The sequence below is a fragment of the Condylura cristata genome, unplaced genomic scaffold (genome assembly GCF_000260355.1).
Source record: "Condylura cristata isolate star-nosed mole 26May11 unplaced genomic scaffold, ConCri1.0 scaffold00002, whole genome shotgun sequence".
Taxonomy (NCBI): domain Eukaryota; kingdom Metazoa; phylum Chordata; class Mammalia; order Eulipotyphla; family Talpidae; genus Condylura; species Condylura cristata.
The window spans coordinates 9,158,374-9,174,353 of record NW_004567103.1 but is presented as its reverse complement, the minus strand read 5'-3'; the positions used below and the strand labels follow the sequence as shown (position 1 = coordinate 9,174,353).

Below are 15,980 nucleotides of genomic sequence, written 5' to 3'. Positions count from 1 at the left end.
GTTCTTTGTAGCTCTGATGTCCTGGGAGTTGGGGGGCTATTTGTTTTCATTGTGCCTGTGGTTTCTTTGATGGCCCAAATCCAGATTCTCTGCATGGGAACTAGTACTTTACAAACACTATCGGAAAGTGACTTGAGTATCAGTTAGGAGCTTCTTCTTCTGCCTCTTATCAGCTGTGCCCTGACAGATATGGAGGCGTTCCTTATCTTGTAAGATTCCAGAGTTGTACTTATATGTACTTTTAAGTTCTTTGAACATATTTATAACAGCTGCCTTGATAGCTGGTACATGACCTATGGACTCAGGGCCGTTTCTGTTGTCTGCATCCCCTTCTGTGTGGGTTGTACTTTCCTTTGTTTTCGTGCTTCATGACTTTCTTTGTTGTAAACTTGACATTTCAGACAATATATTTACCGCAGTTCTGAATACTGAATATCTCTTCCTCTTTTCCAGGGTTCTTATATTGTTTGCTTATTTGTTTCAGTGAGTTTTATCTTTCTCCTGTCCCCACAGCCTTAGTCATACCCTGTGTTGCCTGGAGTGGGGGAAGGGTTTTCATATGGCCTCTCTCTGATCTCCAAGTTAAACTTCTGCCTCTGTTGACTGGTATCATACCAAACTTTTTTATTTTCTTAGAAAAATATCTGGAATTATTGTGGGAAGCAAATTTCTCGTCGCATTCCAACCCCAGTTGCTTGTTCTGCCTTTCGTGTGGGCACCCCACTGGAGTGGGTGTGCAGTGACCCTTGAGGCTGCAGAGCAGGAGCTGTCTGCAGCAGGTGCCGAGGAATGGGGGAGATGGGGCTTGGCACACTCCATTCTCCTCGAGGCCTTCTGACTCGCTCCCTTGTTGCACTGGACATGTTTGAGGACACCTGGGTAGGTTGTTGGGCCACTTGTTCACAGGTGTGCAAAGTTTTCTGTGGCAGTTTCTTTACTAATAGAAAGGGTACAAATATCTTACATATATCTGGAAAGGGAAGGAAGGCCACTGCAGGGCAGTATACTAGCTTGCGGCTTGGGGGTGAGGGGGCTTTGCCTATTTAATATGAAGAATTAAAAATATATTTAAAAATGATCTTGAGCTAACATCTTTCTTTTTCTTCCTTCTAGATACTTACGGAATCTGTTAATTCTACTTTTGAGCACTTATGAATAACCACGTATCATCAAAACCATCCACCATGAAGCTAAAACAGACCATCAACCCCATTCTTTTATATTTCATACATTTTATAATATCTCTTTATACTATTTTAACATACATTCCATATTATTTTTTGTTTGAGTCAAGACAAGAAAAATCAAATCAAATTAAAGCAAAGCCTGTAAATTCAAACCCTGAGTCAGCGTACAGATCTGTCAACTGTTTGGATGGGTTGGCCTCATCATTATACCCTGGATGTGATACCCTAGATAAAGTTTTCATGTATGCAAAGAACAAATTTAAGGACAAAAGACTCTTGGGGACCCGTGAACTTTTAAATGAAGAAGATGAAGTACAACCAAATGGGAAAATTTTTAAAAAGGTGAGGTGACTTCCATTGCTTTTTAGTTCCCTCTGAATAAAATGTCTCTTTGGAAGTGGTGGCAAGGGACAAGCATGGCCTGCTTCTGCTGCAGAAGAAACAGCTAGGAGGGGCCCAGATTGTGCTCTGGTCTCCTGTGTCCCTGGCACTGACTACTTACTTTTCTTAAGATGCTGAGAATGGCCGCTTGGGCAGGGTACCTGCGTCTTAACCCCTGCCAGGATCTGGAGTAAAATGTCTAGGGCTGTTTCGTGTCTGAAACCAAGGTCCCTGGTAGTACCAGACACGGTTTGTGCTTCCGATGGCTTGGGTTTGGGGTGTGACCTGCTGTTTCTGATTTTAATGAGCTCTTGATGGCTTGATACTAGGTTTATGGCCATTGTGTGGATTTTAGAAAGTTCTTTTCTCATGTATAAGTTACTGTTGTTCATTTGAAAGTGGATAGATATCCTTAGAGGCAGCCTGTCCTAGTAGTTAGGAGCCTGGTAGTTAGAAGATTGATGTGGATGTGAGTCTCAGCCATGCTCCTACTGGCTGTGTGACTTTAGGAAAGCTACTTTTCAAGTCAAGCTAGCCTCAGTTTCTTTATTTGTAATGTGGATCTATGATCTTTGCTGGCATTTACTAGCATTTCTAATGAGCTTACATGCCTCAACTTATTTAAGATACACAGTAGTTCTGTAAGTCAGGGTTCTCAACCACTTTGTGGTTGACAGCACTGTGGCACCAGAGAGCTTAGGTGACTTCCCCAAGGACATGGCCAGAGAGTGAGAGGCTAGGATTAACCCCCAAGGCACACTGCTAAACTAGTCCCAGCTCTCACAGGGTTGCTGAGAAGATTGAGTGTGAGACACCAAGGTACACGCATCCTCTCTCTTACACCCACCCTAAGTGTGACTGTCTAGTCCTGACCTTGATATCTGTAAATTCATTGATATTTGACAAAAATTTGGACTCAAGAATTAGAAGCTGGGAAGCATGAAGAGGTTGAGAAAAAACATTTTTAATAATTTTCTAGCTAAACTACATTACTATTAAGTCTACTTGCCATGGATGTTTGGTATCAAATTTGTATCTGTGATTAAACTTTTTTTCAGAAGTCTTTTATAATCTCTATGACAGCAAGCATGTCATGTTTTTCTTATTTGAAATCTGGTTCATTGGGAAAATAAGATTAATTTCTAGGTTGTATATAATAAGCGGAGTGGCTAACTGACAAGGACGTGTGGGGACACTGGCTAGCAAGATGTCACTCGTTGTGTCTCGGTAGCTCCCAGGGCTGTGGCCTGCACGGTGACCATGGGTTTTGGCACCGCGTTCAGCATCGAGGTTTATTCTCCCCTCCTGCTTTCTTGCTCACCTCCACCCTGTCACAGTGGCAGTATCTGCTCTGCTGGACAGTGGAAAAGAGCCCTCACATAGCTGCTGCCCAGATGTGGTGGCAGGGCTGCCTTCTGCTCAGAGCCCCAACTAAGACGGAGCGTGGATTTCATGAGGCCACAATCAATCCCTTATGGGATAGTGGTCTTTATTGGGGGAGGAAGCTAATGATGTAGCAGTCCCTGAGAGTTTTCTCCCTGTTTGGGGAGGAGAAGGGGATTCATTGGAGGGATATACCCTAGAATGTATCTGATACAGTTGAAACAAAGATACCCAGGCCTTTATTTCAAATGAATGAACTGCGTGAAGTTCTGTCCCTACCTTTTCCTAAAGGTATGTTTTGGGATTCCAAGGGAAGAGAAGTACAAAGACAAGCAGTGGCAGTGATCACCTTGAGTGTTGCTGCCAGTCATGGTTGTCACCTTCACGGAGCCTGGGCTCTCCCGGGGCACGAGGAGGAAAACAAGGCAGTGGGGGAGGGGGCATGCTGCTCTAGGACTACCCTCCCATTATTTCAAGTTTTCTGGCAGAGCAGAACCTCCGGAATGTGTGTCACTGTCTCCTAATTCCAGCCTTGCAGCAGCTGCCCTGGGTGGGTGGGTTTCTGAGCTGGGCGAGCAGTGTGCCGGCTGGCTTCCAGGGCAGAGCGAAGTCCACATCCCTGGAACAGAACAGAGAGCGAAAACATCACAGTAAAACAGGAAAGAGTATAGGCTGGCTCAGGCACTTAGTGGCCTAACTACCAGAAACAATTCTTTTCCTTATAATTTTACACACATAAGAGAGAGGAATATAGGCAGGGCTATGCAATCATTGTGGTTAAGATTGTGCTATGACACACTTCTAAACTGACTTTGTAAGATAATAGAAAATACTCATTTCAGTCCTTTTGCTCAGTACCTATTTTGTGTTATTTCTTGCTCTACAGTCACTTTCAGAAATTCTTTTTACATGTGTATGATAAATATTTTAAAGATTGATTTATTTATGCATACAGGAGTTGCGGTGCAGAGGGGAAGTGAGAGGATTCAACGGAGATAGAATGGGGAGCAGAACAGGCAGATCTATTGAGATACACTGTGAGGGGAGCAGTGGGGAGACAGGAGAGGTTTGCTGCGCCATGTGGGTTACTCCCTGACCAGGGATCAAACTCAGGTGGCGATAGCTTCATAATGCTGTGACTTACCCCCTGTGCTACCAGGGAGGCTTTGATAATTGTTTTCTAACTTACTGGGACGTCCACATCATAGTTAATGTATGAAGAAAATAATGATTGTTCTCTGGGCCCAGATTTATCACTTGGTTATTATTTCCCACAATCAGATAGAGGTGTTTTCCTCCTTCTTCTTCCCAGACTTGTTCTCTATGGTCATCCTGTTTGTTAGAGCTGCCACATGACTCAAGCACAAAACTAAGTCTGATTATTGCCCCCCTTAGAATACTCCTCTCCCCTTTATAAATCTAATCCTTCCGCTCACAAGCAGCAGTGAGAAGAAGGGCCTTTACAGTTGTGACTTAGGCCACCTTGCTAAGTAACTGAATAACACCTCACCCCCTTCTCTAGTGCTTCTCCTGTGGCCTGGGTTATCTGAGTTTCTCTGTGCCACCCTATTCTTCTTTGAAAAATAGAGACACTAATAATAACATTAACAAGCTAATGCGAGGACTTAATAACAACCCTGTGGGCTTGGCACTTTGTGAACACCAGCAAAGGGTAGCTGCCTGCATCACTGTTGATGGTCATGGCCATCCACATCTCTTGAGAATTTTCATTCTGACTTCTACACAATCTGTTTACAGTGATCCTCATTCACAGAGAGTAAGTGAAGAAGGCAGGAAAGTGTATATGCACAGTATTTCTATGCTACATAGTTAGAGAAAGTCTTTAGTACTTAGGGAGTCTGGACTCTGAGCTACGAGTAAACAGGCTTTGCTGAGACTCATTCTTCAGGGTCCTGAAAGGCCAAGTACTTTTGTTTTCCAGTACCTTCTGCCTGTATGTCCACTCTTTTTTATAGTTTTCTTTTGAGATAAGAGACCCTCATTATCAGCATCATCAAAGCATCTTAATTTCATATGTTCCTAAACAAAATTAAGGCTTTTTTTTTTTGTAATTGAAGTTATGGTCATTGTTGTGATCCCTCTCCACTTTTTTTGAAGATTTGCATACAGAATTGGGGTGTAGGTCAGAGGTGCAGGGGCGGTAAGAGGATTCACCAGAGACAGAGTGGGGAGCAGAACAGGCAGATTGAGGGGAGCAGCGGGTGGGTCAGGAGAGGTCTGCTGCACCATGTGGCCACCTCCAGAGTGGGGATCGAACTCACACTGAAGTGACTTTAGCTTCTTAGTGCTGCGCTTAACCCGGCTGCGCCACCAGGGAGGGGGAGAGCACTCCCTCTCCACTTTTTTCCGCTGTACTTTTTTCTCCTCTCTTAGTGACTTCAGTTAGATTTCTAGGGTGTTAGTGATTTGGTGTTATATGACCCTTTGTTTTAAATCATTGTTTTCCGCATGTAAGTTGACACCATCCACTGTTTGTTTCTCCTGACTTAATTCACTTTAGCCATAATCCCCTCCTGCTCCATACATGTTGTTTACCATTTTTATAGCTGAATAGTCTTGCACTGTGTGTATGTTTGTGTGTATATATACACACACACACACCACATGTTCCTGACCCCCCTCATCTGTCTTGGGGCTCTTAGGTTCTTTCAGTAACCTGGTATTTGTAAGTAGCACTGCAGTGAACATAGTAGTGTATATATCTTTCAAAATAGGGTCACAAAGTAAATTAAGTCCCCCTGTCCCAAGTAATGATGGTAAGGGTTAACATTGATATGTGCATATATAATCAGGTGCATGTCTCACCTATTATAGAATAAAAATACAATTAATTCAGTGTGACAGAAGAAAGTTTTGGGGGTCATCTTAACTCCCTGAGTTTACCAATGAGGAAATCACTCCATGTCAGGAAAACTGACTGATTCATGTTTCATATAATTTAGCTAGCCAAACTGAAGTATGGACATTACGTCTCAAAGAATTCATGGTAGCAAGGAAGTCTTCACTATTGAATGGCGATCAAAACAAAAGTAGGTGTGGGAGTTACACTGTCAGGTAGCTTTGACTTTTTGTTTTTAAGTAATCTTTTTAAAATGAGGCTGCTACGGAGGAGACGTTGGAAGCTCCTGAATGTCCAGGGTGAACTGAGTTGTGTTAAAATACACTGTGAGTTCTATATGTTGCTGAGTGCTTTTTGTATATGTGTCAGGTTCTGTTCGGGGCACCAGGGAGACAGTAGTGAATAAAATGGAATATTTTTTCATAGATTCATATTTGTATGAAAGGAAGAGAGACAGTTAAGACTAAGTTACTATTCACTATGAAGAAATAAAGCAGATTAACCATGAGGGGTCGCCTTGCTGAGTAGGTTCTGGTTAAGTGGAGACCTAAGTCCAAGGAGTAGCCAAAGATCTGTAATTTGTACAGGAAGCCTCTGAACAGTGGAAAGGGTAGTGCAGTGGCTGTAGGATTGGACCCAGCCCAGAGAGACAGGCACATAGAATGCAGAGTTGTAGCAGACCATGGGACCTGGAGAGTGACCGAACTTGCCTTGTTCTAGTTCTGCCCTGGCCTCTCCTGTTGGAAAGACTAAAAGGACATGGTTGCATTTATAGGAAGTGGAAAGAAGGTTTGAGGTGGGGAAGGGAGGCCAACAATGTTGAGTCTAGTCCCTTATGCATTGTAGCCAGAAGAAGGGCTTTTGGAATCTGTTCTTAACTTGGAAAAAACACAATGCAGAGTACTAAGGCAGAAGAGTAACCTGGTTGAAAGTCACTTGCTACTGTAGGTTTTGTAGGGGAAGATAAGTCAGCCGGTTGTTACGCATTAATTCAGGGAGGCGTGGGCTTCAGTGAGTGGAGTGGGAGTGGATGGAGGTCACTGGGCTCGGGGAATAGCTGCGAACGATTGGCTTACTTAGGGCTGTCAGGGCTGGTGATAGAAATTCAGGAGATTCTTGAAAGCTCTTGTGGGTTTGGCTTTTGTCAGGGACACTTCAACAGTTGCCATACTTGAGGGGCTGCAGATAGTATGGACACTGAGGTATGCAGGTGGTTACACTGGTGGTGCAGAATTTCTAATTTCTCTGTGAAGTGTAAGACAGGAGGGAGTAGAAAGTATTAAGCAGCTATTTTTTGAGAAAGAAAAAGCGAGTATTACCAGGGAAGTGTGTTGGGATTGCATGGTACTGAGATCTGTGATCTGGCTCCAACAAGCTTGGGCCATCTGGCCCTCAGTATAGGCAGGGAATAAATACATGTCTGATCTCAGGCTGAGCTAACTAATCTAAGAGAATTGGAACTTTTTTCTAGAAAATTTCAGATAAAATCGTAGGATAGTAGGTTGAGTGACTTAAAGAATTAATCAAATTTAGATTCTGATTACCCCTGAATTTATTTCATTATGCGATGCTTGCCACATGGTGGCGCCATTAGGGGTTTGAGCTGTGGAGTATATACTCAACAATGCCTTTTCCAAAATACATAGGTTTCAGAAATTATTTATAAAGGTCATCACTTGGGTTCAAGAGTTCTAGGAGGTAGTTCATGTTTATTTTTGAGTGTAAAATTCTTAGTAATTGTAATCCAGTTCCTATACTTTTCGTCCAAATTCTCATCTGTCTTCTCACCCCCACAGAGCTCCTTTTGAAGTCATTGGAGCTCCCGTGCTGAGCATTTCGTGGGGGTGCAGAGCAAGGTGAGAGTTTGGGACCACTAAAGTTAAATAAGAATTTTAAATATAGTTGCTTTTATTCATCAAATTAGGAATGTATTTAAGTTCATTATGGAACAGGACACTAGAGGGCAGTACTTACCGTTTTCAGTTTTTTATTCTAAAAATCTCTTAAATGTTGCATTTTTGAAGATCGTTTTAAGATATGAGAGACATTAATGACAGCCATGTCAGTGTATTTTTACAGTAGGAGGAGCCTTTCATGTAATCAAGGATTTATGGTTTGATCTAAGAGAAAATTCCTAAAGACAGAACTATGCTAACCAGCTTTAAACAAGGGGCAATAGTAATGTTGAGTCGATGTTATCTACACTTCTGGTGAGCACAGATTGAAATGTTGAAAGCAGTTAAGGCTTCAGCAGAGGGTCTCTGATGACATAACTAGTCCCTACTGGTTGCATAAGTAGAGATTAGTTCAGTTTGCTTATTCGGAGTTAGATGACAGTGCTTCATCATGAAAAGCCATAATTCCTGTCTCTTAGCTCAAGTCTGACCAGCATCTGTTTGTGAACCACTGTACCTTTTGATAGTAGAATCCAGGAATTTGTAAGAAGGTGGACCCATTTTTTTAATAGAACTTGGTGCTGGCATAAAATTTAAGCAAAGCAAATCAATGGTGTTTATATATGAATTTGCCAAATGTTCACTTTGGCCAGAATGTTGATCTTGAGGATCCCATCAAACTCTGAATATTTCTTAAAATAACCACCCTCTCCTTCTTCCCCATCCAGTTAAAACTAAAGACCTACCATAGTTTGAGTTGTTATAAGAAACATTCAAAATAGCTAATTTGCAAAATAATTCTTTCACTTGAAACTCACTTTCTAGCCTTTTGTTAGAAAAAAATAGTTAATTATGAAAACATGACTTTCTGGCTTGTCTTAAAAGTTGGTACATCCTGATAATTTCTAAATAATTATTTTGTTTATATTCAAAGCTATTTTTTTTGGGTTTTGTTTTATCAGGTTATTCTTGGACACTATAATTGGCTTTCCTACGAAGATGTCTTCATTAGAGCTTCTAATTTTGGAAATGGCTTACAGATGTTGGGTCAGAAACCAAAGACCAACATTGCCATCTTCTGTGAAACCCGGGCTGAGTGGATGATCGCAGCACAGGCGTGCTTTATGTGCAATTTCCAGCGTACGTAAGCTTCTTTTCTGTAAGAGGGCAGTTGCGTCACTGTGGGAGAAGGTGGTACTGACTTTTTAATATATTTCATTCTTAAGAGATTAAAATTCTGATGTTAATTTTTCACTTTGCATCCAGTTAGACAACTCTTTGTTGCAACTTAAAATTTTATGATCTACTTTAGAAAATTAATCAGTTGTGGAAAATTGTGCAGTAAGGGGGTTTGAACCCATCAGTAGTGGATTTTTTTGGGGTCCAGAAAGCTCGTCCCACACCCATGGGTCTTTGCTCTGATGCCACTTTTAAGGAATCCCCCTTCCAAAAAGTAAGTGTCATTTCATATGCCATACCTGTAAGTGCAGTAGTTCAGTACTCAAATCTAGTGAGCCTCAAACCCAGGTCCTATGCTAAATGATCAGGACTTTTTACTGTAATTCTTTGAGTGGCAGTTATGCTGCCTCAGCTGGTGAGTCTCTGGAGCTCCTTCTGAGAGCTTGGTGTCAGAACGTGATGTTAGAATGCTTACTTTACTGTCTTACCCTTCAGATGAAACAGAAAAGATACTTGTTCACATTTTTTGCTGTAAGTACCCCAATTTTTTTTTTTTTTGAACTGGCATACTTTTTTTGTTTCCTTGGGCGTGGGTTTAGTATTTTTGAGAAACTTTAAACAAAATTATTGTCTTTTAAAATGACAGCTTGTTTTGAGTTCTGCAAGGCAGAAAGCAAATAAAAGTCCTTGTGTATATCTCTTAAGAATATTTTCCTTTAAATTTTCTAGTTTAGAAGTAGTACTGTCACTTGCTCATTCTAATTTCCCAGCGTGCGATGCTTTGGACCTGACATTCAGTGTTCATCTTACTGGTGTATGCTGTCTTTCCTATTTTAGTACTAAGTAGTCAATAGCCAGTACATTGACATTTTACAAGTTACAATGCCTTCCAGTGTGGCAGTTCTAGACTAACATCTGTAGGTGGAACAAAGTGTAACTTAAGAAAAAGATCCCTATATATCTACTGTGGCAGTCTTGGGGGCGTTTGGGAGGCTGAGCACCTAGTGTTGGGCAGTGTGCTAGAGCCACTTCAGGAGTGTGCTGCAGCCCAGCGGCAGCTGGCATGAGGCTGGTGCCCTGTGCTGTGTGCCTTTGCCGTGGCCTGCCTGGCTGCTTTTCACTCCATGCTTGCCTGAAATGTTCTGTCTGACTTGCCCTCCTGTCTTCCACAGTGGTCACGCTGTATGCTACTCTTGGAGGCCCAGCAATTGTTCACGGATTAAATGAGACAGAGGTCACCAACATCATCACTAGCAAAGAGCTCCTGCAAACCAAGCTGAAGGTGAGGGCTGTGCTAGACCAGGCCTGTCCCTTTAGACCACGCTGTGTTACGAGCGGTTACTGACACTTTGTTCTTTAAGGTCCTCATATCTGTGTAATCTTTCAGGAGCTATCACGTTATTCCTGTCCTCTAGAGAAGAAAGTGCATTGCACAAGTCAAGCATTCACACATTGTCATTCCCGTGTCTGAGGATTGCAGCAGCATTTTCTTGATTGTGCTTATCCATGTTCCAGCCTGTAATAAGTTTGTAATTTGAAGGATTATTTTTATGTAATACATAAATTTTACACTAGATCGTAAGCTTCCAGAACTTGTTAAAGGAGCAATTGGAGACACAGAAACTACAGGAAAAGAGCTTTCCTTAGTGTCCAGACAACGTCTGTGAAAACTTACCTCTGGGCTTTAAAAAAAAAACAAAAACCAAGTGTATAATTGAATCTCTCCCCTCTCCTACATACCCGGTTGACCTCTTAAAGACTTGAGGAGCTTGCAGCTGCCCTGGACGGCTCAGACAGCCTGCGCTTCCGTGCCAGCTCTCGCTAAAGGCCGGAGTATGTCCGATATGTCACATGCTGTCAAGTTGCAGTTTAAATTTCAGACCAATAGTTTGCCTTCCAGGGAAGAAAAAATGCAGCATTTAGAATAACCCTTACCCATTGCTTTTTTTGTGACAGGAAGTCCACTTTACTAAATGCTCTTGGGCCTGGGCTGGTGCTGAGCTGTTTCTGAAGCACATGTTGAACGCTTGTGTTTTTCAGGACATAGTTTCTTTAGTCCCTCGTTTGCGACATATCATCACCGTCGACGGGAAGCCGCCCGCCTGGTCTGAGTTCCCCAAGGGTGTCATCGTGCACACCATGGCTGCCGTGCAGGCCCTGGGGGCAAAGGCCAGTGTTGGTAAGTGCCAGTTCCCGGCTCTTTGTGCTTGTCTAGCAGTGACCATGTGCTCAGAATTACCAGACACCTGACCGTAAGGCCAGGTCCAGTGATCAGTTTCTTAGACCTTCACTTTGGAAACTAAGGTCTCTACAGATGCACTTTTATCTACCCTTTAGAGAAAGGCTCAAGAAGATACAAACAGTAATTGATTAACATTGTAGCAGCAGTGTTTAGTAGAAAGAAATTTAAAATTCCTTTATATTATGTAATTTCTCCATTTCCTTTTTCTGGTAGCTTTGGATGGTCTAAAATTTATTTATTTATTTATTTTTTAAAGATGTGTGGAAGAACTGGGTGTAGTAGGAGGTGTGGGGTGGTGAGAGGATTCACCAGAAAGAGTGGGGAGCAGAATAGGGGGACTCTACTGAAATCCACTGCTGCGGGGAGCAGCGGGGAGACAGGAGAGGCCTGCTGCGCCACGTGGGTTTATAAATCATGTCATTGCCATGTAGGTGGAGCCTAGCTCTTCCCTTGTACTCCCTGCTTCAACTCTGCCTTCTTCACATGGCATCTTTGTGTCCCACACGCCCTGGACTGGTGACTGAAGGGTGTCAGAGATGTTGGCAGGTGCTCTATGGAGAGGTTCCAAAGCTGTGAGGAAGATGCTGGACTTTGTTTCCTTTGTAGTGAAATGTAGTGAGCTGAGGGAATCACTCATGCACCTTGGAGACAGGCGCTGCTGGCCTTGGTTTTGGATTTGAGATGCACAGGTGGGCCAGTGCAGGTTGGCTAGGTTTGACTAGAAAATGAGAGGGTCCCACACAGAGAAGGCATGGGGACTCCAGCGGCTGCTAAGGACTTGTCGGAGGGGAAGGAAGGCACTGTAGTGCGGCTCTGAAAGGCAGGAGGGAAGGAAGAATGTCTTCAAGAGGCAAGCTTAAGCCACTTCTGCATGTGTTCGATCCCTGCCTGCCCCGAAGGAGATCCACATGATGAGGCAGACCTCTCCGGGCCCGCCTGCTGCTCCCCTCAGCAGTGTACTTTGTCCATCCGCCTGTTCTGTTCTCCACTCTGTCTCTGGTGAATCCTCTCACCCTCCGCATCTCTGGCCTGTACCCCAGTTCTGTATGAATAAATAAATAAATCTTAAAATAAAGAAGCCACAGGTCAGGTAGTTATAAGTTTAAGCAAGGCAGGTCCGTGGCAGCACCCACCCGCCACCTGTTTCTGTGTCTTCTGCCATGCTCCCTCTGGAGGACCAGGCTGCTGCCCTTCTGCTGGTGCCTGTGCAGGTGTGTCTGTAACCCGGACATCTGAACGTGGCCCAGTTAACTTCAGCGCCTTGAAGCAGAGAATATTTTTAACAAACTACCCTACCCTCATTGCTAGAGTGGAGCCTTTCGTTCCTACCTCCTTTGTCCTGGTCTTCAGATAGGTAGCCACCCAGCAACCCAAGAGGCTCCTGCACAGGGGACCAGAGGCCCCTTTTCCACCCCTGGGTGAAGTCCAAAGTCCTTGACATTGCCTGAAGACATGATATGTGCTGGCTGCTACTTCTTTGTTTTCTGCTCATCCCACCCCACACTTCTGATGGGTCTTACATATGCCGAGATGTTTGCGCCTCAGAGTCTCCCCACATGCTTATTTTCTCCTTGACTATCCGAATTCCAGGGTTTTCATAGATCCCTTTCTTTCTTTATTCAGATCTGTACAAAAATGTCAACTGTACATACAGAAAGGCCTTTCCTGACTTTTGTGTCTAAATAAGTAGCATCTGTGATCGCCTTAGCCTGCCTTGCTGCATAGATTATGTTTGTCTTCATTGAATGTATGTTCTTTGTGTGCAGGGACTGGTAGGTAGGTTTTCATGACCTCTGTTTGAATACAGTTGGTATTCAAACTAACTTACAGGTTAAGTGATCATGAGAAAACGGTAATAGTAAGGATACACTCTCAGCCTCATGTGTGCGTTTCCTCTCACTGCAGAAGAGCAGCCGCACAGCACTCCACTGCCCTCGGACATCGCGGTGATCATGTACACCAGCGGCTCCACTGGGCTTCCCAAGGGCGTCATGATCTCTCACAGTAACCTTGTTGCTGGCATCACTGGGATGGCAGAAAGGATTCCAAGACTGGGGTAGGTGTTTCTACATGAAATGGAGTGGCCCAGTGTTGATATCTTCCGTTACCTTAACATTCGGCTCATTGAGCAGGGTGTGGTTAAATGATTCCTGGGGTCTGCTAGGTATTTCCTTCAAAAGGGGCATTAAAATTAGTTACACATTGTTATAGTTATGAGGTTCAAAGTACAATTATATAGGCATTACTAATTATTTCTTACTCTAAAAGGGCAAAGTGGAACTGACTTACATCTCTTAATTTATTTTAAGCAGTTGGTGTGTTGCCGTTACAGTTATTTTTATACCAAAGTATACTACAGCCCAGACAAATACCATAGCCAATATTTATTGCATCTTAAGCATTTGTATTCACAGTCTAGGTCTTTCTTTCATTCACAGCAGTGGTGGCAGGCAGCGTGTGCTGAGGGGGAGACTGATGGGTGGTGTGGTGGGGGTGTCCCTGGAGAGGGAACACTGAGTTCTCCTGGCCCCTCTGCCGCACTCGGGGCAGTTTTGATGCCCGTTCACACAGAAACAGCTTACGGACATCCCCCACCCCCCTCATCCCCAGCAGGGAGCCCAGCTTTGATTTCCCCAAGGACCCTTTCTCATGTGTGTCCAGCTTGCTCCCACTTTCAGCAGAGACTGAACCTGGCCTGTTTCCTGACTCTCCTTTTTCTCCTAGAGAGGAGGATGTCTACATTGGATACTTGCCTCTGGCCCATGTTTTAGAATTAAGTGCTGAGCTTGTCTGTCTTTCTCATGGATGCCGCATTGGCTATTCTTCACCACAGACTCTAGCAGATCAGGTAAATTAGATGTCTGGCTTAATATTGAAAAATTACAATGAGCACATTTTTTTCCCACCAGTATGACTAATGTTGTAAGTTGATGTTTAAAACTTAAAATAAGCACAGGCCTTATAATAATGTGTTTTTGATAATAAATAAATTAAAATGATGGTTTTGATCTAAGAATTTCATTGAGTCAAAAAAATGCATGATTTTTACACCAATCCTCTTTTCTCTCTGCAGTCTTCAAAAATTAAAAAAGGAAGCAAAGGGGATACATCCATGTTGAAACCAACATTGATGGCAGCTGTTCCGGTAAGAACTCATGTGAATTCCAGGTCGGGAGCTAAATTCACTATTCCACCTGCTGTGGATCCCAGGTGTTGGCAGAAGGGTGTGTTGAGAAGGTGTCTGCAGGGTCCATTCCTTATTTGTTACTGCCTCATCTGGTTTTGGCTTCCCTATGACATTTTCAGCTCTTTTCCATAAATAGCTGCTTGTTTAAATCATTTTCATATCTCTCTGCTTATTAGTACTAACCTGAAGCCTAGCAGGAGAAAAGGAGATTTGCAATCACCTCCTACTAGGCAGGTGGTATAATTACCTCTTATGTGGTCAGAGACAGTGTCCTAAACTTCAAAGAAGTGACAGAAGTTGGTGCAACTTTGAATTTCTGAGAATACTGTGCATCCTGATGGGATCGTGAGCTGGGGACATGGTGGTCAGTGGAAACAGGCCAGTAGTGTCTGTGTAGTGTCAGCGTGGTGTGCTTTTGGCTTTTGTTTGAAAGTGTTGGGAATTATTAGATGTTTAAGTACTCACATCTAGGTCTGCTTACATAGTTATTTCAGTCAGGTTTATATCGGCAGTTTTGGAGTTTGTGTAAGTATTAAATTTCCTAAACAGAAATTGACTTGGACTTTAGTTCACCTATTCACTACACTTAATGTAAAGTTGTAGAGACAAAACTATTTTAAGTTTAATTGCATAGTCTTGTAAGTATGCTTTATAGTAATAGGCCTAGCAAGCAGAGTGACGTGAAGGCAAGGAAGATTTTCTGTGTGCAGGAAAATTCCCCTCTAAAAGAATGTGGTATTCTGTATTTCTGTAAGATGAAGTTAGGAGAATTAAAAGAAATTTTTCATTTAGTAGGTCATTTAGGTTTTAATTCAGAATAAGGTAAACAAGCAAAACAATATAAGCAATAACTTATAACTCTTATTTTTATTATTAGTATAAGCAGCTAGATGTATTTCTGCCATTCAAAGTTATTTTTATGGTACATGATCTATAACTAACCCTGACTCTTCTAAAACTTGATTCCTGATAGAATATACTTTAAAAAATTCCTCTATTGATAGAAATATTAAAATTTTAGTATGTATCGCAACTGATGTCATTATTGACTTGTATTAATATCTAGGAAATCATGGATCGGATCTACAAAAATGTCATGAATAAAGTGAATGAAATGAGTAGTTTCCAACGCAATCTGTTTATTCTGGCCTATAATTACAAAATGGAGCAGATTTCAAAAGGACGTAGCACTCCGCTTTGTGACCGGTGAGGCTTCCCCTCCTTGATAAATAATATAATGTTGTTCATTTTAACAGCCCAGTTAATGAAATAGTTATGAGAAATAAATTTATTTTAAAATATCAAGCAAAGAGCCCCTACATATCCATCTCTAAGTTGAGAATTTTAGAAAATTGTTTCACCCCCATACAATGTTACTATATTTAATAATGTGTGTAAATCTTCTGTGGACTCTTAATGTGATTTTAATTACCTTGAAAAATGGTTTTCCTTTGCTTTTAAATAGTATGAATATGAAGTCACAACGAATATCATTAAGTGTTGAAGTGTTAAGACCAATTTTACCATAGACCTGTTTGTTGTGCTAGTCGAGTAAATAGATTTAATTATAAAATTGCCTAGAAAATAGAAAAAAGTGATACTGCTCTTTTTTATTTATTGCCACTTAGTCTTTACCTTTTCCAAAATCATAAAAAAATTTTTTTTT

The 15,980-nt window shown here is 42.2% G+C and overlaps 1 protein-coding gene across 1 annotated transcript in view; it reads left to right on the top strand.

The window, feature by feature from the left end:
• The first annotated feature begins 1,113 nt into the window (after window positions 1-1,113).
• The window catches only part of ACSL3 (acyl-CoA synthetase long-chain family member 3), a 28,054-nt gene continuing 13,187 nt past the window's right edge, over window positions 1,114-15,980 (top strand). Inside the window, exons 1-8 of the mRNA XM_004674238.2 lie at window positions 1,114-1,529; window positions 8,669-8,846; window positions 10,058-10,167; window positions 10,926-11,064; window positions 13,033-13,183; window positions 13,852-13,975; window positions 14,201-14,272; window positions 15,381-15,520. Of these exons, the coding sequence (XP_004674295.1) occupies window positions 1,152-1,529; window positions 8,669-8,846; window positions 10,058-10,167; window positions 10,926-11,064; window positions 13,033-13,183; window positions 13,852-13,975; window positions 14,201-14,272; window positions 15,381-15,520 (1,292 nt within the window). The 5' untranslated portion in view covers window positions 1,114-1,151. The remainder of the gene's footprint in view (window positions 1,530-8,668; window positions 8,847-10,057; window positions 10,168-10,925; window positions 11,065-13,032; window positions 13,184-13,851; window positions 13,976-14,200; window positions 14,273-15,380; window positions 15,521-15,980) is intronic.